At 44.4% G+C, this 20,532-nt stretch overlaps 1 protein-coding gene across 4 annotated transcripts in view; it reads right to left on the bottom strand.

Annotated features, from left to right (window-relative positions):
- The window catches only part of LOC140396432 (sodium-coupled neutral amino acid transporter 4-like), a 116,137-nt gene that overhangs the window by 18,521 nt on the left and 77,084 nt on the right, over positions 1–20,532 (bottom strand). For all 4 annotated transcript variants that reach the window (XM_072485051.1, XM_072485049.1, XM_072485053.1 and 1 more), the window contains exons 8-13: positions 18,840–18,922; positions 16,350–16,408; positions 13,781–14,065; positions 13,614–13,693; positions 12,394–12,494; positions 12,010–12,134 (exon numbers count right to left, since the gene is read on the bottom strand). In XM_072485051.1, the coding sequence (XP_072341152.1) occupies positions 12,010–12,134; positions 12,394–12,494; positions 13,614–13,693; positions 13,781–14,065; positions 16,350–16,408; positions 18,840–18,922 (733 nt within the window). The remainder of the gene's footprint in view (positions 1–12,009; positions 12,135–12,393; positions 12,495–13,613; positions 13,694–13,780; positions 14,066–16,349; positions 16,409–18,839; positions 18,923–20,532) is intronic.

The raw sequence follows: 20,532 nt of genomic DNA, 5'->3' as shown, positions 1-20,532 counted from the left end.
CCAGCCCTACCTATCAGCTTTGTTTGAATCAGTAATACCCACATGTCCTGTGGCCATTTCATTTGTTTAGCTACCTTCTCAAATGAAATAAAAAAGGCTCCTCCTTTTCCATACTTCCATCCATAGTTTTCAATGATATACCATTTTTCTAGCTTGATTGTATTAAATATGATGGACAATTTTGAAGGTTTGCAGATGTAACACAATGGCATTGAAATTATAATAATGCTAACATAAAAATTCCTTAATAAATTTAGAATGTAGCTCTCCAGCTGCTCAGGCAAGTTTTGAGTTCAGATTTTGAACCATTCTGGAAAAATAAATTCAGTGGGTGTGTTTTACACCATCACTGTGGAGGGGCGTGGCCTGATAGAGCCACCAAGGCCGGCTCCACAGAGCTAGGGGCACCCTTTAAAAATGGCACCCCAATTAGCAAAGAGAAAATCGCACCCAGTCCGTCCACATACCCCATAAACATCGATGGTTCCTTCCCACCACCACCATCAGCATTGGTGGCTCTCAATCCCTCACCCACCACCATCAGCATTGGGGTTCACACCAATCCCATCACAAGCATCAGCCCCCCTCCCCACATCACAAGCATCAGCATTGGTGGCTCCTCCCCCCCCCCAACAAACATAATCTATACCTCACCCCCAGTTGGGAGCTCTCAGAGGGTCCTCCCCTGATACTGCCTCTGGCACAGGTTGGCACTACCAGGTTGGGCATGTCCTTCTCTCCCCCCACCCCGGGGGGGCTATGCTTACTTCTGCACCGTGGGAGGAAGGGTATGGGGGAGGATTCCCTTGACTGATTCACGTTTTGCCAAACTGTCGTGAACCTCGCCGATGCGACGTATGATTATTCAGTGAGGGAGGGGGGATCATATGGCCGGGCGCTCGGTAAGTATGTTAAAATGTATTTAAATGAGCTTCCTGCCCTTTCTGAGCATACTTCATTGGTGAAGCGAGTGTAATATTGGAAAACGCGATCTCGACAGCGTGAATCGCGTGTTGCCATTTTTGTGGGATTTTCCGCCTGCGTCATCGCTTTTGCTGACGGCTAACGTGGGCTGAAAATGTTCATTTACATGTACCTGTTGGCGTCCTCGCCACCATCATCTCTTTGCTATATACTCAACATCAATTTGTGGATGGGACAGGATCTCCTTTGAGGCAATTGCTACTCTGTAGCAGCAGGCACAGAGTCATCTTATTCAGACCTCGCCAAAAACCTGATACCTTTTCTATTGATTCCACCTACCCCAGAGCTTCTTACCCAAGTCAAACAAGATGCTGTGCAACCTCAGTATCTTGCCAACACAGTGCTGGATCTGAATTCCAGATCTTATCCGTAAAGTTGCTTATTTCCACTTTTGCAGCATCATCCATGTCTGTTTTTACCTTACTCCCAGTTTAAATCTTGATCCATGCTTTTGTTATCTCTCCTCACCTACTTCAGTGATCTCCTCATCAGCCTCCTGAACTCAATAATTCACATGCTCCAATTTGTCCAAAATAAATTTCACCATCCAAATGCTGAAACTTCCTGCAGCCTTACATCCCAGCCTATGCCCCCAAATTCTGTTTTGCTGTGCATCTCCCCATTCTGTTCCAAAGCCTTTAGCTGTAAGATTCCCTTCCCAAACCTCAGCACCCGAGATCTATCTTCCCAAACATTAAAAGCCTCATCAAAAAGCATACTTTTTCAACCATGCTTCCAGTCATCTCTCCTATCTCTCCCACTGCCACCTTGTACCTATTTAGGCACTTGGTATAAATTCCTTCATTATATAATTATCTTAGTTCCAATAGGTATTATGTTTAATTTGGATGGGATTTGCTTTACAAAACCTGCATTACTTCTAAATAAATTCAAGTGGACGGTGTTTCAGAATTGGTTACTCTTGTGAATCATATCATTTGTTTGAGGATATAATCCTTCAGTCAATGAAGAATAGGTGGAACTGAAAGAAAGCTTCAAGTCAATATATGTTTATTCTTTCATCAAAGGTGCGTCAATGAAACAGTGATTTAATCACTGCAATATTTCAACTTCTAAGTTTTTAGTTCACATACAGGCAGCCCACAAAATACCACGCAAGTGGTTTCTCAGGCCTCGTATACACAATCTTTAAAGGGTATTGAGAACACTATAACACAAACTAATCTACTAGGTCAGTGTAATAATTACTGAGGAAACAACTTACAGAATTTCCACTTGTAAAGAACGGTTGTTAACTCTTTCACGATAGCAGAAACTATCCTCAAGATAATTTTTAAAGTTTTGCATTAAAGGATGGAATAGTAAGCTCCAGTGTTTCACCTCTGTTCTTTGCAATGCAATAGACATGCCTTTCGGCACTAGTTATAGGAGTGGGAGGACTGAGCAGGACATTAACCATCCGTCCAGGATAGCCAATTTATTACCGAATTAGGCGTTGTCTAGTATTGTAGCCTCATAAGCTAACTGAATTAAGACTACCCTAGTTCATTTCATTATAGGTACTGCAGATGAACTAAACTCTTCAACTGCAAGACAACAACACTGGTCAACACATAGCACATTTTTCAGTCACAGATTTCCAGGCCAGTTTATGTACAGTTCAGGTGTAACCTTTTCTGAAGTCTCCCATTTCACTTAAATGGAATAAAATGAAGTGACACTCAATCCAGGGAGAACTTGGAAAGATCTAAATCTGCTGTGGCTCAATTTGAATCAATCCAGACTCAATGGCAACACTTTGTCCTAGGGCTCAGGACTTTAAGAATGCAGCAGTAGACAACAAGCTCTAAGTGAGTCACGCTGCAGATACTTTTTGTGATGCAGACATTGTAAGAGGATGGAGCGGATCTGTAAAAGTAGCATTTAACTGAGTTGGATCACAGTTAAAAAGCAACTGCTCATCTCCACATAATTTGAAACAAATGGTTGAACGCAGTGCCACACAGCCAGATCAATTACTTTTTTCTGGCATTTAGAAAGGCTGGAAAGATTATGTAAATCAAAATGAGCAGACCAAACGCCAGACCAGACCAGACAAAAAGAAGTAAATGCAAGGCAATGGAAAATTGCACAAACAGGCTGTGAGGCGATTACTGTACTCGATGCCACCTTAAAATGCTTTTTGCTGTGATAGAATAGAATGTTTCTGAGATACATTACAATTAAACTCACCCCACATTCTGCCTAGAGGCCTTTATTGGAAGTGCCACCTCTCACTGATAAAGTGCTTAGATCCTTTGGCGAAAAGAACTACAACATTGTCTTTGCAAACAATGTGACAGTTGATAATAAAGGAGATTTCTGGCAACAATTAAACTCTGCATGACCAAACCATAATAATAGTCTGATTCTTCAAACGTTTCGCCTTGTGGTAGTGCTGTCACACAAAATTGGATACATTCATTGTTAAATGTTGCACTATGCCCGCAATAAGGCCCTAATCAGATGCTTGCCTTTCCCCATTTTAAACTCAAAGGAATCTGTTTTTGTTCATGCAACAAGGATAATTAAAAACACCAATCTCATTTAATTTGTTTCGTTAAAGGTCATTCAGAATCAAGATTAGAAAGTTCATCCAGATGTCTTTGCCATTGGGCTGATCACATTCATTTCTAGGATGATAAATAAATTTGTCAAGTAAATTAAAGCAAATTATCTATGAAGGTTAGTTAATCAAAAACACCTCTCTATTTTAATTCAAAGAATATTTGCAGTGAGAAAATGAAATGTTTTGTTTCTTCGGGGCACATTACATCAGCATTAACACTCCCAGGTTAAGTAATCCTTCTGCTAAATTCAAGATCAGAAGAGCATCCACAACTTGAATCAGGAGGAGTTTGCCACTTCTCAAGCTGGCCACACTGATGTTACAGTATGTTTCCAATCCATACAAGACCACAGTCCATTATGATTCAGACTATTCCATGTCCGTACTTCCGAGCCATCCAGAGCAACTTCCATGCCATCAGCCTGGTCAAGATTTGAATCCAGGATTTGGAGCAGTGTGCTGCTTCTGCCTCACCCCCAAATAAACATGGTTTCAAAAATATTGCTTCATAATTATGCCAATTTCACACCTCCCATCTCCTCACATATTCACTGGGAGGTAAGTAACTAGGATAGAACATAGAACATTACAGCGCAGTACAGGCCCTTCGGCCCTCGATGTTGCGCCGACCTGTGAAACCACTCTAAAGCCCATCTACACTATTCCCTTATTGTCCATATGTCTATCCAATGACCATTTGAATGTCCTTAGTGTTGGCGAGTCCACTACTGTTGCAGGCAGGGCATTCCACTCCCTTACTACTCTCTGAGTAAAGAACCTACCTCTGACATCTGTCTTATATCTATCGCCCCTCAATTTAAAGGTATGTCCCCTCGTGCTAGACATCATCATCCGAGGAAAAAGGCTCTCACTGTCCACCCTATCCAATCCTCTGATTATCTTGTATGCCTCAATTAAGTCACCTCTTAACCTTCTTCTCTCTAATGAAAACACCCTCAAGTCCCTCAGCCTTTCCTCATAAGATCTTCCCTCCATACCAGGCAACATTCTGGTAAATCTCCTCTGCACCCTTTCCAATGCTTCCACATCCTTCCGATAATGCGGTGACCAGAATTGCACGCAATGCTCCAAATGCGGCCGCACCAGAGTTTTGTACAGCTGCAACATGACCTCATGGCTCCGAAACTCAATCCCTCTACCAATAAAAGCTAACACACCATACGCCTTCTTAACATCCCTCTCAACCTGGGTGGCAACTTTCAGGGATCTATGTACATGGACACCGAGATCTCTCCGCTCATCCACACTGCCAAGAATCTTACCATTAGCCCAGTACTCAGTCTTCCTGTTATTCTTTCCAAAATGAATCACCTCCCACTTTTCTGCATTAAACTCCATTTGCCACCTCTCAGCCCAGCGCTGCAGCTTATCTATGTCCCTCTGTAACTTGTAACATCCTTCCGCACTGTCCACAACTCCACCGACTTTAGCGTCATCTGCAAATTTACTCACCCATAGAACAATGCAAGTAAGTGGCTGTATGGTTAGCGGGTGCTCGCTCAAAAAGTGATTTGCTTTAAGAAGCCAAATAGAGGAAGACTACCAAAGGACTCTCCTAATATCATGCCCTTTACATACCTCCAGGAGCAATGCTTTATATATACTAAACTACTTTGTTTTGCCTGAATGCATTTTGAATAACATTGCCATGCATCATTTATCCTCAAATTATACATCATGCCCTTGAAGGCTTCACCTCTTCGGGGGGGATGGGAACCGATGCAGGAAGTTGGAAGGTAGTAAAACAGGGACAGAAATAAAAGGCAGTAAGGGGGAAAGTGTAAGGCAGAGAAGCCATAGTCAAAAATCAAAAAGGGCGACAGTACAAGGTACAGTGACTGAGGGGAGCTCAGTGAATAGGACCAGGAATACTAAAAGAAATAAAACGGTAAGTGAAAACATTAATGGTAAGCGACGCGGCAGGTTGTTACATGAAGATATGGGTTCGACGGCAAGGAAAATTAGGAGAAAGGTTAAGAGGAAATATAACTTAGGAGAGGTTACTGATCGAGGTGTTAAGATTCAGAACAGGAGTAAAAAAAGCCAACATAAGTGCACTTTACCTGAATGCTCGTAGTATTCGGAATAAGGTAAATGGGTTGATGGCGCAAATCATTGTGAATGACTATAATTTAGTGGCCATTACTGAAACATGGTTAAAGGATGGTCACGACTGGGAGTTAAATATCCGAGGGTATCAAACTTTTCGGAAGGACAGAGTGGACGGTAAGGGAGGTGGTGTAGCTCTGTTATTTAAGGATGACATCCGGGCAACAGTAAGGGATGACATCGGTGCTATGGCGGATAACGTTGAATCCATTTGGGTGGAAATCAGGAATAGTAAGGCGAAAAAGTCACTGATAGGAGTAATCTATAGGCCACCAAATAGTAACATTATGGTGACGCAGGCAATAAACAAAGAAATAACAGATGCATGTAGAAATGGTACAGCAGTTATCATTTTAATCTACATGTTGATTGGTTTAACCAGGTCGGTCAAGGCAGCCTTGAGGAGGAGTTTATAGAATGTATCCGCGATAGTTTCCTAGAACAGTATGTAATGGAACCTACGAGGGAACAAGCGGTCCTAGATCTGGTCCTGTGTAATGAGACAGGATTGATTCAGGATCTCATAGTTAGGGATCCTCTCGGAAGGATCGATCACAATATGGTGGAATTTAAAATACAGATGGAGGGTGAGAAGGTAAAATCAAGCACGAGTGTTTTGTGCTTAATCAAAGGAGATTACAATGGGATGAGAGAAGAACTAGCTAAGGTAGACTGGGAGCAAAGACTTTATAGTGAAACAGTTGAGGAACAGTGGAGAACCTTCCAAGTGATTTTTCACAGTGCTCAGCAAAGGTTTATACCAACAAAAAGGAAGGACGGTAAAAAGAGGGAAAATCGACCGTGGATATCTAAGGAAATAAGGGAGAGTATCAAATTGAAGGAAAAAACATACAAAGTAGCAAAGATCAGTGGGAGACTAGAGGACTGGGAAACCGAAAGCTACTAAAAAAGCTATAAAGAAGAGTAAGATAGATTATGAGAGTAAACCTGCTCAGAATATAAAAACAGATAGTAAAAGTTTCTACAAATACATAAAACAAAAAAGAGTGGCTAAGGTAAATATTGGTCCTTTAGAGGATGAGAAGGGAGATTTAATAATGGAAAATGAGGTTTTTTGGGTCGGTCTTCACAGTGGAAGACACAAATAACATGCCAGTAACTGATGGAAATGAGGCTATGACAGGTGAGGACCTTGAGAGGATTGTTATCACCAAGGAGGTAGTGATGGGCAAGCTAATGGGGCTAAAGGTAGACAAGTGTCCTGGACCTGATGGAATGCATCCCAGAGTGCTAAAAGAGATGGCTAGGGAAATTGCAAATGCACTAGTGATAATTTACCAAAATTCACTAGACTCTGGGGTGGTCCCGGCGGATTGGAAATTAGCAAACGTGACACCACTGTTTAAAAAAGGAACATAGAACATAGAAAATACAGCACAGAACAGGCCCTTCGGCCCATGATGTTGTGCCGAACCTTTGTCCTAGATTAGTCATAGATTATCATTAAATTTACAGTGCAGAAGGAGGCCGTTCGGCCCTTTGAGTCTGCACCGGCTCTTGGAAAGAGCACCCTACCCAAACTCAACACCTCCACCCAACACCAAGGGCAATTTTGGACATTAAGGGCAATTTATCATTGGCCAATTCACCTAACCTGCACATCTTTGGACTGTGGGAGGAAACCGGAGCACCCGGAGGAAACCCACGCAGACACGGGGAGGACGTGCAGACACCGCACAGACAGTGACCCAAGCCGGAATCGAACCTGGGACCCTGGAGCTGTGAAGCAATTGTGCTATCCACAATGCTACCGTGCAAGGAGGTAGGCAGAAAACGGGTAATTATAGGCCAGTGAGCTTAACTTCGGTAGTAGGGAAGATGCTGGAATCTATCATCAAGGAAGAAATAGTAAGGCATCTGGATGGAAATTGTCCCATTGGGCAGACGCAGCATGGGTTCATAAAGGGCAGGTCGTACCTAACTAATTTAGTGGAATTTTTTGAGGACATTAACAGTGCGGTAGATAACGGGGAGCCAATGGATGTAGCATATCTGGATTTCCAGAAAGCCTTTGACAAGGTGCCACACAAAAGGTTGTTGCATAAGATAAAGATGCATGGCATTAAGGGGAAAGTAGTAGCATGGATAGAGGATTGGTTAATTAATAGAAAGCAAAGAGTGGGGATTAATGGGTGTTTCTCTGGTTGGCAATCAGTAACTAGTGGTGTCCCTCAGGGATCAGTGTTGGGCCCACAGCTGTTCACAATTTACATAGATGATTTGGAGTTGGGGACCAAGGGCAATGTGTCCAAGTTTGCAGACGACACTAAGATAAGTGGTAAAGCAAAAAGTGCAGAGGATACTGGAAGTCTGCAGAGGGATTTGGATAGGCTAAGTGAATGGGCTCGGGTCTGGCAGATGGAATACAATGTTGACAAATGTGAGGTTATCCATTTTGGTAGGAATAATAGCAAAAGGGATTATTATTTAAATGATAAAATATTAAAACATGCTGCTGTGCAGAGAGACCTGGGTGTGCTAGTGCATGAGTCGCAAAAAGTTGGTTTTCAGGTGCAACAGGTGATTAAGAAGGCAAATGGAATGTTGTCCTTCATTGCTAGAGGGATGGAGTTTAAGACTAGGGAGGTTCTGCTGCAATTGTATAAGGTGTTAGTGAGGCCACACCTGGAGTATTGTGTTCAGTTTTGGTCTCCTTACTTGAGAAAGGACGTACTGGCACTGGAGGGTGTGCAGAGGAGATTCGCTAGGTTAATCCCAGAGCTGAAGGGGTTGGATTACGAGGAGAGGTTGAGTAGATTGGGACTGTACTCGTTGGAATTTAGAAGGATGAGGGGGGATCTTATAGAAACATATAAGATTATGAAGGGAATAGATAGGATAGATGCGGGCAGGTTGTTTCCACTGGCGGGTGAAAGCAGAACTAGGGGGCATAGCCTCAAAATAAGGGGAAGTAGATTTAGGACTGAGTTTAGGAGGAACTTCTTCACCCAAAGGGTTGTGATCTATAGAATTCCTTGCCCAGTGAAGCAGTAGAGGCTCCTTCATGAAATGTTTTTAAGATAAAGATAGTTAGTTTTTTGAAGAATAAAGGGATTAAGGGTTATGGTGTTCGGGCCGGAAAGTGGAGCTGAGTCCACAAAAGATCAGCCATGATCTCATTGAATGGTGGAGCAGGCTCGAGGGGCCAGATGGCCTACTCCTGCTCCTAGTTCTTATGTTCTTATGTTCTTCAAAACCTTTTTCTGAGCCTTACTGATATTTCTACATAAATGTGCTACATATCACTCCATACTTAACCTACAATTCAAAAGTCATCCATTGATTGGAAAGCACATTGGGATATCCTGCTGACATGAAGTGGCACTGCAAAGACACAAGTTCTTTATTTACAGTAGACCCTAATTCTAACAAATCTACAAAGAGATAAATTATTTGCTCTTCAAGAGCAAAACCAAACATTGCAGATCCTGAAATCAAACATGTTCAACCTAAGAAAGAGTTGTATCAACAGTACATTTTCATTAAGCTGCAGTTTGGCAACACCGACATACATTTAAAGTGAGATATACTTCAGCAAATCAGAAAGAAAGGTTCAATTAATTTTGTGAAAGGTGGACTGAGCAGTAAAACTAGTCATCATTATGAAAACCTGCATTGCTAGAACGAGGGACATTGTGTTGCCTGATTTGGCTTACCCGAAATTCCCAAGCTGAAGTGAGCTGGCCTGCAGGCCTAAAGCAGAAAGTTGAAGGTGCCAGCGTGCAAAACACAAGCCACCACTGTGGCTGATCTGGCAAGAAGCGCAAGAAAGAGATTTGAAGAGTCATTGCCCTTCATACCTGTTGGATCAAACCAGAGTGAGAACTCACATAAACACCTGTCAGGACAGGCCCCAAACACCCAGATTCATTCGGTCATAAATCAATATAAAGAGCTTCCTTGTTACTGTTTTCTTTTCCTTAAACAATCAGCTATTAGAAAACAAGCAACAAAAGCAGCCGATTGCCAATGATTCCCATTCATAAAGTGAATGATACGATTTTATCCAATTTATTTGCTTTAATGCCAAGGAAAATATTATTTGACATTGACCCTCATTATCTGCTAATAACGTTTATAAAAATATGCTTGATGTTATTTTAAATACACTGAAGATCTTATGTGGAGAAAGACCCACTATTCTGGATCTCCTCGCACTCTGGCCACTTAGGTGACATTGTATGAAGGGAGGGGACAATGTGACTCAGAGCTGCACCATTAAGACCAAAATACATAGGAGCTGAAGTAGGCCATTCAGCTCCGCTATTCAATCATGGCTCATAAGTTTCTCATCCCCATTCTCCTGCCTTTTCCCCATAACCCCTGATCCCCTTATTAATCAAGAATGATAAAGCTCAACTCCACTTTCCCGCCTTATCCCCATAACCCTTGATTCTCTTACGGATTAAAAATCTGTCTATCTCAGCCTTGAACATACTTAAAGACACAGCTTCTACAACCCTCTGTGATAAATAATTCAACAGATTCACTGCCCTCTGAGAGAAGAAATTCCTCCTAATTTCAATCTTAAATGGGCGACTCCTTACTCTGAGGTTCTAGACTCTCCCACAAAGGGAAACAATCTCCCAGTATCTACCCTGTCAAGCCCCTAAGAATCCTATATGTCTCAATAAGGTCACCTCGCATTCTTCTAAACTCCAATGAGTACAGGCCCAACCTTATCAACCTCTCTTCATTAGCGAATCCCTCTATATCCGAGATCAACTTAGTGAATCTTCTCTGGACTGCCTCCAATGCCAGCATATCTTTCCTGAGATAAGGGGACTAAAACTGTTCATAATATTCCAGGTGTCAATGACAGCTACAACTTGGACCATGTTATTGAGGTCTGACCCAGCACTGCTTGACCCTAGGAAAACTAACTGCTGCTGAAGTAGATAGCACACGTAAGTCTTTCAAAGAGTTGACTAGCACTGGACCACCTCCCAAAATGGACAACATTGAACGGACCAGTCCTGGAATGTACAGGGGCTCCTCCATGTCACCACAAAAGTGCTAGAGGCAAGGAAACCCAACACTGACTTCAAAAAGGACATTGTCAAGGCATATTTTGTAAGGATAAGCACACAACGGGAGAATACATTGCAAAATTTTCCATCCCCTAAACCCTCCTTCAACTTTAAACAACAGGTTTTTTTCCAGCAACAAATGCCTGATCTCTTTTCATGTAATTTAAAGAAACATTTTCCACTGTATCTTTATGAAGTAAAATAAAAGATGAAGGGAACATCTGGTAATGCACAACTTTAGATAGCAGAGAATGATTTTTGTTTATAACAGATCAACTTATTGAACACATGTCATTATTTTCTAGTTTAACAGTTTATACAAGTGCATCCAACCTCCTTACTACAGCCTGTAAATTCAGACTTTATTAGATCTTTAGCGGAAGGGATATATGTCAGAATATTTATATTGCTTTTATGTCTTGAAAGTTTGGTTCCAAATCAAGGTGATGATATTGGTACCAAAATTGCAAATTATCCATTCCAAGACATTAGGGCGTTGATTTTAACTTCCAGGCAGTAATGAGGCCCAGTGAGTGGCCAGCCCACCCGGCAGCAGGAAGCAGCTACTGAGCTAAAATCAAACAGCTCAGAGGATGCCAGGCACCAAGGGTGCAATCCCTGGCACAAGGTGAGTAGATTGATGAGATTCTGGAGAGGGGTTGCAGTCAGGGAGTGGGGGGAAGCCCAGGGCAGAGGAGGCCTACGATTTCCCTGTGGGACCTGGAAGAGTGAAAATTCTTCCCTGACAGTCAATATAAAATTTCAAGGTCAAGGATAGACAACCAATTATAAAACATAGTTTCCTTTGCTTTGAAGCATGCCCAACTGTATTTTCCATTCGCTATTCCATTTATCTTCATTATAGTCCTTTGAGCCATAGATACAATTAATTTTGTTACAATTGCACAAATTTGTTTCTGGTTGAAACAAGACATATACCGTCCCAAAGTGGGTTTGATTTTAACTGAGATCTCATGGGTGAAAGACAAGCTAAGTTGACACAATTGTTTAGATACTCAATGTGCACTTTTTAGTCACTCTTGATGTGCACTTTGAATGAATCTATCAACTTCAACTCCCCTCACAATCATTCTGGGAATTAAAATTTTGACAAGCTGGACACCATGGTGTTGAATGTGATAGTTGGTGATGAGTGGGGACTGTGAATTTTTCCTTAAAATGCTAAATATGGGGAATACTTTCAAAAGTAACGAAAAGAAAGTAGCCACTTGTGTTTGAACATTTGGGATCATCGTGAGTCATGTTCTTACTTACCGGGAAAAGGACAATGGGCACAGTCAACGTCACGGCCACCAGCACAGCCAGACGAACACTCAACAGCAAAGTGTCAAACTTGTACACTTTTGTAAAGGTATGAAGCAATTCCGCTTCAACTTGTCCTGTGAGTGGGGGAAAGGAAAATAAAACAGGATCGCAATTAGTCTTGTCTGGAAAAAAAAATAAACTGAGCAGCAAATTCTGGCACTTCATTACTCTTCTTTTTGACAATTTTGGGAGTTAGATGAATTGGAACATTGAAACGAAATCCTTTACCATTGACAATGCATATTTGCATTTGATTCTATGAAAAATAACTATTTGGCCTATCAAACTCAGTATGGCTGATTTTGTCTCAGCATTCCATGCATTCTAACTCACCATAAAAGGTCAGGTAACCAAAAATAGCAGCCAGCAGATACATGATGAGCATCGCAGTAATCGACACATTGGAGACATATTGCATTTTCTTCTGAGAGCGGCTGGAAAAGTAAGCAGAATTGTTTTAAATTCTCTGCAAGATACCTTGCCTACACAATGGCAACTTTGTCCTTTCCTTTGTAGGAGCTACACTAGAACCTGAAAAACACATGTTGGCAGACGCCGATATGCGAACGAAGATCCAAAGTGACGTGAAAACGGTAAATGCTGGAAATACTCAGCAGGTCAGGTGACAGACGCCTGTGAAGAAACAAACAGAGGCCGGGGATTTTCAGTTCCCGTTCACACCAGGTGAGTTTGGCTACGGGAGCAGAAAATATCACGAGAAGAGCAAAGTTGTGTGTTACGGTGGCGCAAACAGGTGAAAATCGGAAAATGGCGAACGCGGGTGTAAAATCGGCCCTAATGGAAGAGAACGCTGCCATGGCTGTCGGTGGCTTCAATGTCGCTTTTCAGACCCGACATCAGGATATCCAGGAATATTTCGCCCAGAGGTCGTAGAATCCCTGCATTGCAGAAGGAGGCCACTCAGCCCATTGAGTCTGCACTGTCCCTCTGAAAGAGCACCCCACCTAGACCCACTCCCCCACCCTATCGGCGCATCCTAGTAACCCCACCTAACCTTTTGGACACTACGGGGCAATTTAGCATGGCCAATCCAACTAACGTAACCACGGATCACTGACCTATGATCAGAATTTATCAAACCTGAAAGATTAACTCTGCACAGATGCTGCCTGACCTAGAATCATAGATAGAATCATAGAAGTTTACAGCATGGAAACAGGCCCTTCGGCCCAACCAGTCCATGCCGCCCAGTTTTTACCATTAAGCTAGTCCCAGTTGCCCGCACTTGGCCCATAACCCTCTATACCCATCTTACCCATGTAACTATCTAAAATAGGACCTGCTGAGTCCTTCCAGCATTTTCTGTTTTTATTTCAGTTCTCCCACATTCTCAGTATTTTACTTTTGTATGAAGTAAAAGGCGAAATAAATTGTCAAAAAGAGGCTCTAACTTCCTCAGTTTTCTTTTCAATAGAACATGGAGAAATATTCGGGTAGACTTTAAGCCTCCTCCAATACCTTTGTGCATCTTTCATGGAATTTCTGTAACATAACTTAATAGAATGCGAAAAGGCTGTGTGTGACGTTCTTACCCTTTAAGTTCGCTGTAGATTGGAAGTACTTCAGGGTGACACACAAATGCAAAGGCCAGGATGGGAATGGTGTAGGCCGTCTAAGAAATTGAGAGAAATAACCACATGAAGCACCAAAATGACGTACAGGGAAATTGTTTCCGAAGTACATTTATTGTTGGGTATACCTGCGAGTTGAACACAAAGTACTTTGGTGTACACATGTCGGCTTCAACATGGGCTTCATAACTGACACCGTTGGTATGGATGTGAGTACCATCTTCATCATGTGTTGCTGTGTGCCCATTAACATAGGGCATCATGAGGTTCAGGTCCTGATCTGTGGTTTTGTTGCGTAACATTGGATACATGGTTACCAGGTGTCCTGTAGTGTTCGCCAGTGCTGTCAGATTTCCTGAATAATGACTCAGTAGAGGCAATGGGCAGGGGATCTGATATTTCTTATATATTACCTGGAAGAATATTTTAGTAGTATAAATATTTAGTGCAAAAATATACAGTACCAATATAGCTAAGGCACAAGGCAATCCTCTATATTAGAAAAGAAGACCTTGACCGGAGTTCTACTTGGAGACAATAGCTCCAACCCACCCTGGCTGAAAAGTCAGGGATGATCCCACTTCCACTGGACTGGGGAGTTGTGACTTAAGTTTTCACCCGTGCATAAGGTCATGGCTTCGGCTCTATCTGGGAGGAATCCCGCCTCTGACAGTTGCTAGACAATCAAATGGTCACAGCCCTGGAGTTCATGGGCAGCACGGTAGCACAGTGGTTAGCACTGTGGCTCCACAACGCCAGGGTCCCAGATTTGATTCCCCGCTGGGCACTGTCTGCGGAGTCTGCACGTTCTCCCCGTGTCTGTGTGGGTTTCCTCCGGGTGCTCCGGTTTCCTCCCACAGTGCAAAGACGTGCAGGTTAGGTGGATTGGCCATGATAAATTGCCCTTAGTGACCAAAAAGGATAGGATTGGTTATTGGGTTATGGGGATAGGGTGGAAGTGAGGGCGTAAGTGGGTCGGTGCAGACTCGATGGGCCGAATGGCCTCCTTCTGCACTGTATGTTCTATGTTCTATGAGAGTAAGTCTGGGGCTTTGATGGTGGCAGGCTGGCAGAGGATGTGGGGTGCCGGGTTGATCAGGGCAGAGGTGGGGTGAGTAGAAAAGGGTGGTGGATTGGGTGCCCAGACCCAGAAGCTCCACCCCCCTCCCCTTCTCCAAGCTAGCAATAACACTGCCAGGTTTTAACTAGCAGCCTGGAAACTTGGTTCAGGCATCCGTCGCTGCAGCTAAAATCCTAGAAGTAGCAGGAGGTTTTAGTGGGCTGCAAGTGGCCCATGAGTGTACCCCAACGCCTCCCCACGCCACAGGTAAAATCCCAGCTCCGGAAAGTATGCGACAAGCATGGTGCTGCCACCATGGTGCCCAATTTTATGCCACCCCATCTTTCAAAAAGCTGGTTGGGGGAGGGGGGCAGTAATGTATAATGTATGAAGGGTAAGCAACTTCATAGAGTTCTTACAGTGCAGAAGGAGACCATTTGGCCCATCGAGTCTGCACCTACCCTTTGAAAGAGCACCCTATATAGGCCCACTCCCCCGCAAACCTGTAACCCCACCTAACCTTTGGACGTTGAGGGAAAATTTAGCATGGCCAATCCAGCTAACCTGCACATCTTTGAACTGCGGGAGGAAACCGGAGCACCCGGAGGAAACCCACACATGCACTGGGAGAATGTGCAAACACCAGACAGACAGTCACCCAAGATCAGCATCGAACCCTGGTGCTGTGACGCAGCAGTGCTAACCATTGTGCCACTTATTCAAACAGACTGAAGGTATGTTGTAGAAAATGGTTAGTGGAAAAATGTTCATTTATTGAGCATCTTTAACAAAAGAACAGGCAAGCAATATGCTATTTGCAGATGCCCTCTAGAGGTAGGCGTCACAAAGTACAATGTGCCATTCAGGCAGAAGACCCAATCCAATTTTCAGACACATGAGGAAATATTCTGCCCAACAGCACCCTGCTTGGCATGGTTCAGACTAGGACCTGGTTGCACATTAGCAGAGGGGACATTGAACCTGGGCAGTCATGCTGAGCTTGGTGGTGCTACTGCTCTAAAGCTAATATGCAAAGTGCAAACAGTTTCTTATGGTCATTGTTTATGGCTGCCTTTTAACATTTCTCTGCCGGCGATGTAAAAATGTGATTGTAAATTCCTGCTATTATATTACAGGTTCCATATTAAAGGGCTAGTTCTCTTCTGGAGCAAAAGCTGTTGAATCAATTTACTAGGCTGCATTCCATAGAATTTTTTTACATAGAATTTACAGTGCAGAAGGAGGCCATTCGGCCCATCGAGTCTGCACTGGCTCTTGGAAAGAGCACCCTACCCAAGGTCAACACCACCACCCTAGCCCCATAACCCAGTAACCCCACCCAACACTAAGGGCAATTTTGGACACTAAGGGCAACTTATCATGGCCAATCCACCTAACCTGCACATCTTTGGACTGTGGGAGGAAACCGGAGCACCCAGAGGAAACCCACGCACACACGGGGAGGATGTGCAGACTCCACACAGACAGTGACCCAAGCCGGAATCGAACCTGGGACCCTTGAGCTGTGTAGCAATTGTGCTATCCACAAGGCTACCGTGCTGCCCCTTCCAGCACAGAATCTGCCCATTCTAGCACCAGCTTTGTTTTATTATTTAGTGTAGTCTGTTTATACTTACAACGCAAACAAAGAAAACCATACAAGAGAGAGAAAATCCACTTGTGTAACCAAGATACCCTGTAGGGAGAAAGAAAATGATCAGTTTTTTTGGTTCTAAGGCAACACTAACCATAGTAAGAAGTCTTACAACATCAGGTTAAAGTCCAACAGGTTTGTTTCGATGTCACTAGCTTTCGGAGTGCTGCACCTTCCTCAAGGAAGGAGACCTTCCTTGAGGAAGGTGCAGCACTCCGAAAGCTAGTGACATCGAAACAAACCTGTTGGACTTTAACCTGGTGTTGTAAGACTTCTTACTGTGCTCAACCCAGTCCAACGCCGGCATCTCCACATCAACACTAACCATGAGCGAGATCTTCCGGCTGTCCACGCCAGCTGGATCCTCCGTCCCGCCGACAGCGCATCCCTGCTGCAGGTTTCTTGGTGGCGTGGCATGAATTCAATGGGAAATCCCATTGACAGCAATGGGACCAGAAGATCCCGCCGTTGGCCAACAGCAGTCCCCCCTTCCCCGCCCGCTGCCGAGAAACATGCCACAGGTTGGCCGGACAATCTCATCCCGTATATTTAAGATTTCTTAACAATTAAAGGCTTGAGTATCTGGGGCTGGATTCTCCCCTACCCGGCGGGGTGGGGGTTTCCGGCGTAATGGAGTGGCGGGAATCACTCTGGCGTCGGGCCGCACCTTGAGGGGCTAGGCCCGCGCCGGAGCGGTTTCCGCTCCACCGGCTGGCGGGAAAGGCCTTTGGCGCCACGCCAGCCGGGGCCGAAAGGTCTTCGCTTGGTGACGCGGGTCACGCATGTGCGGGAGCGTCAGCGGCTGCTGATGTCATCCCCGCGCATGCGCAGGGGAGGGGGTCTCTTCCGCCTCTGCCATAGTGAAGACCATGGCGAAGGCGGAAGAAAACGAATGCCCCCACGGCACAGGCCCGCCTGTGGATCGGTGGGCCCCGATCGCGGGCCAGTACACCGTGAGGGCACCCCCTGGGGCCAGATCGCCCCGCGTCCCTCCCAGGACCCCAGAGCCTGCCCGCGCCGCCTTGTCCCACCGTTCAAAAGGTGGACTAATCCACGCTAGCGGGACAGGCATTCCAGCAGCAGGACTTCAGCCCATCGGGGGGCGGAGAATCGGCGGGGGTGGACCGCCGACTGGCGCGGTGCGATTCCTGCCCCTGACGAATCTCTGGTGGCGGAGACTTTGGGACACGGCGGGGGCGGGATTCACGCCAGCCCCCGGCGATTCACCGACCTGGCGTGAGGTCGGAGAATCCCGCCCATGGTCAGTGAACTATTCTGGCCATTATGCTAATATCAAAATAAATCAGTGAGTGATTTCAATGGGTCCCATTACTGAAATAAATGACGAGGAACATACAGCACAGAAACAGGCTACTTGGCTCAAACAGTCCATGCTGACTTTTATACTCAACCGTTCTCCCATCCTTCCTCATTTATCAGCATAACCCTCTGTTCCCGTTTCCCTCACATGCTTATCTAGCCTTCCCTTGGATGCATGTATATGATTTGCTTCAACCACTCCCCATGGTAATGAGTTCCACATTTTCATCATTCTCTGGGTAAAGATGATTCTTCTGAATTCCTGATTCCTTGTGTGACTATCTTATATTGATGCCTGTTAGTTTTGCTCTTCCCCACAAAGGGAAACACACACACTGTGCCTGCTCTCTCAAAACCTTTCATCATTTTGAAGACTCTGCGAAGTTATCCTTCAGCCTTCTCTTTTCAAGAGGAAATAGACCCAGTCTGCTCATCCCATTGCCTATACTCGGGGAGAATGTGCAAATTCCACACGGACAGTGACCCAGGGCCGGGATCGAACCTGGGACTTTGGCGCCGTAAGGCAGCTGTGCTAACCCACTGCGCCACCGTGCTGCCCATGCTGTGTATCTCCAATCCTGAGCCGCTGGTCAACAGCGGACTGCCTCCCGCCACCGAGAAACATGCCACAGTTATGTCATCAGTAAGGTGCCAACGCATGTTGAGCAAGAAACCAAGGTTCATTTTATGAATATGCATTTTTCAGCTGAGCAACAGGAATCTTGCTGTTCTGAAATAAACCTTTCTGATCCTTCAGTTCAACCGCGACATACCAGAAAGACACTTAAATATGATGCTGGGAATATTCAGACATGTGAATTAGGAGCAGGAGACGGATACTCAACTTCTTCTTCAGCCCACTCCTCCATTCAACAAGATGATGGCTGATCTGATTGTAACCTCAACCCCACCTTCCCACTTAACCCCGATAACCTTTCACCCCCCTGCTTATCAAGAATCTATCTAACTCAGCCTTAAAAAGTTTCAAAAACTCTGCTTTTGAGGAAGAGAATTCCAAAGACTCACTACCCCCGAGAAGAAAAAAATCATCTCCCTACAATTTAATTGAATGATGTTATATTGCTGGCACAAACAGCAGAAATAACATTGCTCCTAGACTATGGATATGTTATGCACAGGGGAAATAACTTACCCAAATTCTTTAGAAAGGTCAGAGGCAGGATAATACACAGCGACACAATTACAACAAGGTAGTTGCCATTTGTATACCACTCTCTGAAAGAGAAAATTTTATCCCATTATAATTTCATTGTATTATAAACAAGGCTACAAACCGAGCATTATTTCCATCCTTTGAATTCAAATTGTCTTTCCTCGAGGAATGCTGTCACAAAACCTAACATTCTAAATTCTCCCCATTTCCATGATAATAAATATTCAGAATATGGATTGTTTTTATCCCATTATGGATACCCACCTTATTAATTTAAAATTGTCCCGTGTTGTCATTCCTAAGAATAAATTGTCACAGATTGTCATTTTGAGTACAGAGTGTTCTTATAAGCCTTTCTCCTGTGTAATTGTTTCTCTAGTTTCTGTTATGGGTTTTGAGCATGTGCGGGCTTTGGCAGATTTTTCAGTCTGCAAGAGGGTGACCTGGAAGCAAGATCTTTTTTACTAGTCCTCCTGTTTCCATGGTTATTACTGTTACTACTGTTCTGAGCTACTTCTATTGTCAAACTTTATTTTTTATTTACATAAAGGAGTTCCTTTTAAACAACGCATTTGGCTATCTTCTTTGTGGTCGCATAAATCAATGAAGACAGGTTCACGGGTTTGGATGCCAACGGAGGTTTGGCTATTAAGAGTTCCCACTACTGACTAGTCTGTTCATGTTCAGAGTTAGGATTTGCAAATATAAAGGCCATTCATCCGGATGCTACTGAAATAAAAGTGAAAATTTATTTTAAAAATAAAGTTATTCTTGAAAGGATTTATTCAGAGAACTGCTGTTTTGGTTTACACACATAGGAAGGTGTAGTTCCAGATTAGCAGACCTAAGTATGGAGAGAGCCAAGGATAGAAGTGTAAGCAGAGGTTCATCTGCATTTGGGCAGCACGGTAGCACAAGTGATTAGCACTGTGGCTTTACAGTGCCAGGGTCCCAGGTTCGATTCCCTTCTGGGTCACTGTCTGTGCGGAGTCTGCACATTCTCCCCATGTGTGCGTGGGTTTCCTCCGGGTGCTCCGATTTTCTCCCACAGTCCAAAGACGTGCAGGTTAGGTGGATTGGCCATGATAAATTGCCCTTAGTGAACAAAAAAGGTTAGGAGGGGTTATTGGGTTACCGGGATAGGGTGGAAGTGAGGGCTTAAGTCGGCCGGTGCAGACTCGATGGGCCGAATGGCCTCCTTCTGCACTGTCTGTTCTATAAAATACATAGGAGAAACTGCTGAGAAAATTCCTGGCGGGGATGTCTGCCAGAAGGCAGATTTCCTGGTGGGAATTTCTGCCAGAAGGCAGTGAGCTGCGAAATGTTATTTGTGCCTAAGAAGAAGAAACTGAGAAACGACTTTGGGCGCGATCCAACAAAAAAAAAAAGTCAGTTTGAGCGGGATTAGTGGGGTCAAGTGTCATGAATGACCCCGCTATCTAACGGCACTGTTTTTATTTAGGGCCTCAGCGGGGAATGCCCCACCGAGGCCGCACTCAGTCGGATTTCCTGTACTGAGGAGCTGCACCCCAACTCATCTGGGCAGGGCACCCCCGGTTCTGATCCCCGCATGGGCAACATGCCCCCTGGGCACTGCCAGCCTGGAATTTTGGCAGTGCCCCTGCCAGCATGGCAGTACCACCTGGCCACCCTGCAGTGTCAGCCGGACACC

The sequence above is a fragment of the Scyliorhinus torazame genome, chromosome 19 (genome assembly GCF_047496885.1).
Source record: "Scyliorhinus torazame isolate Kashiwa2021f chromosome 19, sScyTor2.1, whole genome shotgun sequence".
Classification (NCBI taxonomy): Eukaryota; Metazoa; Chordata; class Chondrichthyes; order Carcharhiniformes; family Scyliorhinidae; genus Scyliorhinus; species Scyliorhinus torazame.
This window is presented reverse-complemented; position numbering and strand designations above follow the sequence as displayed.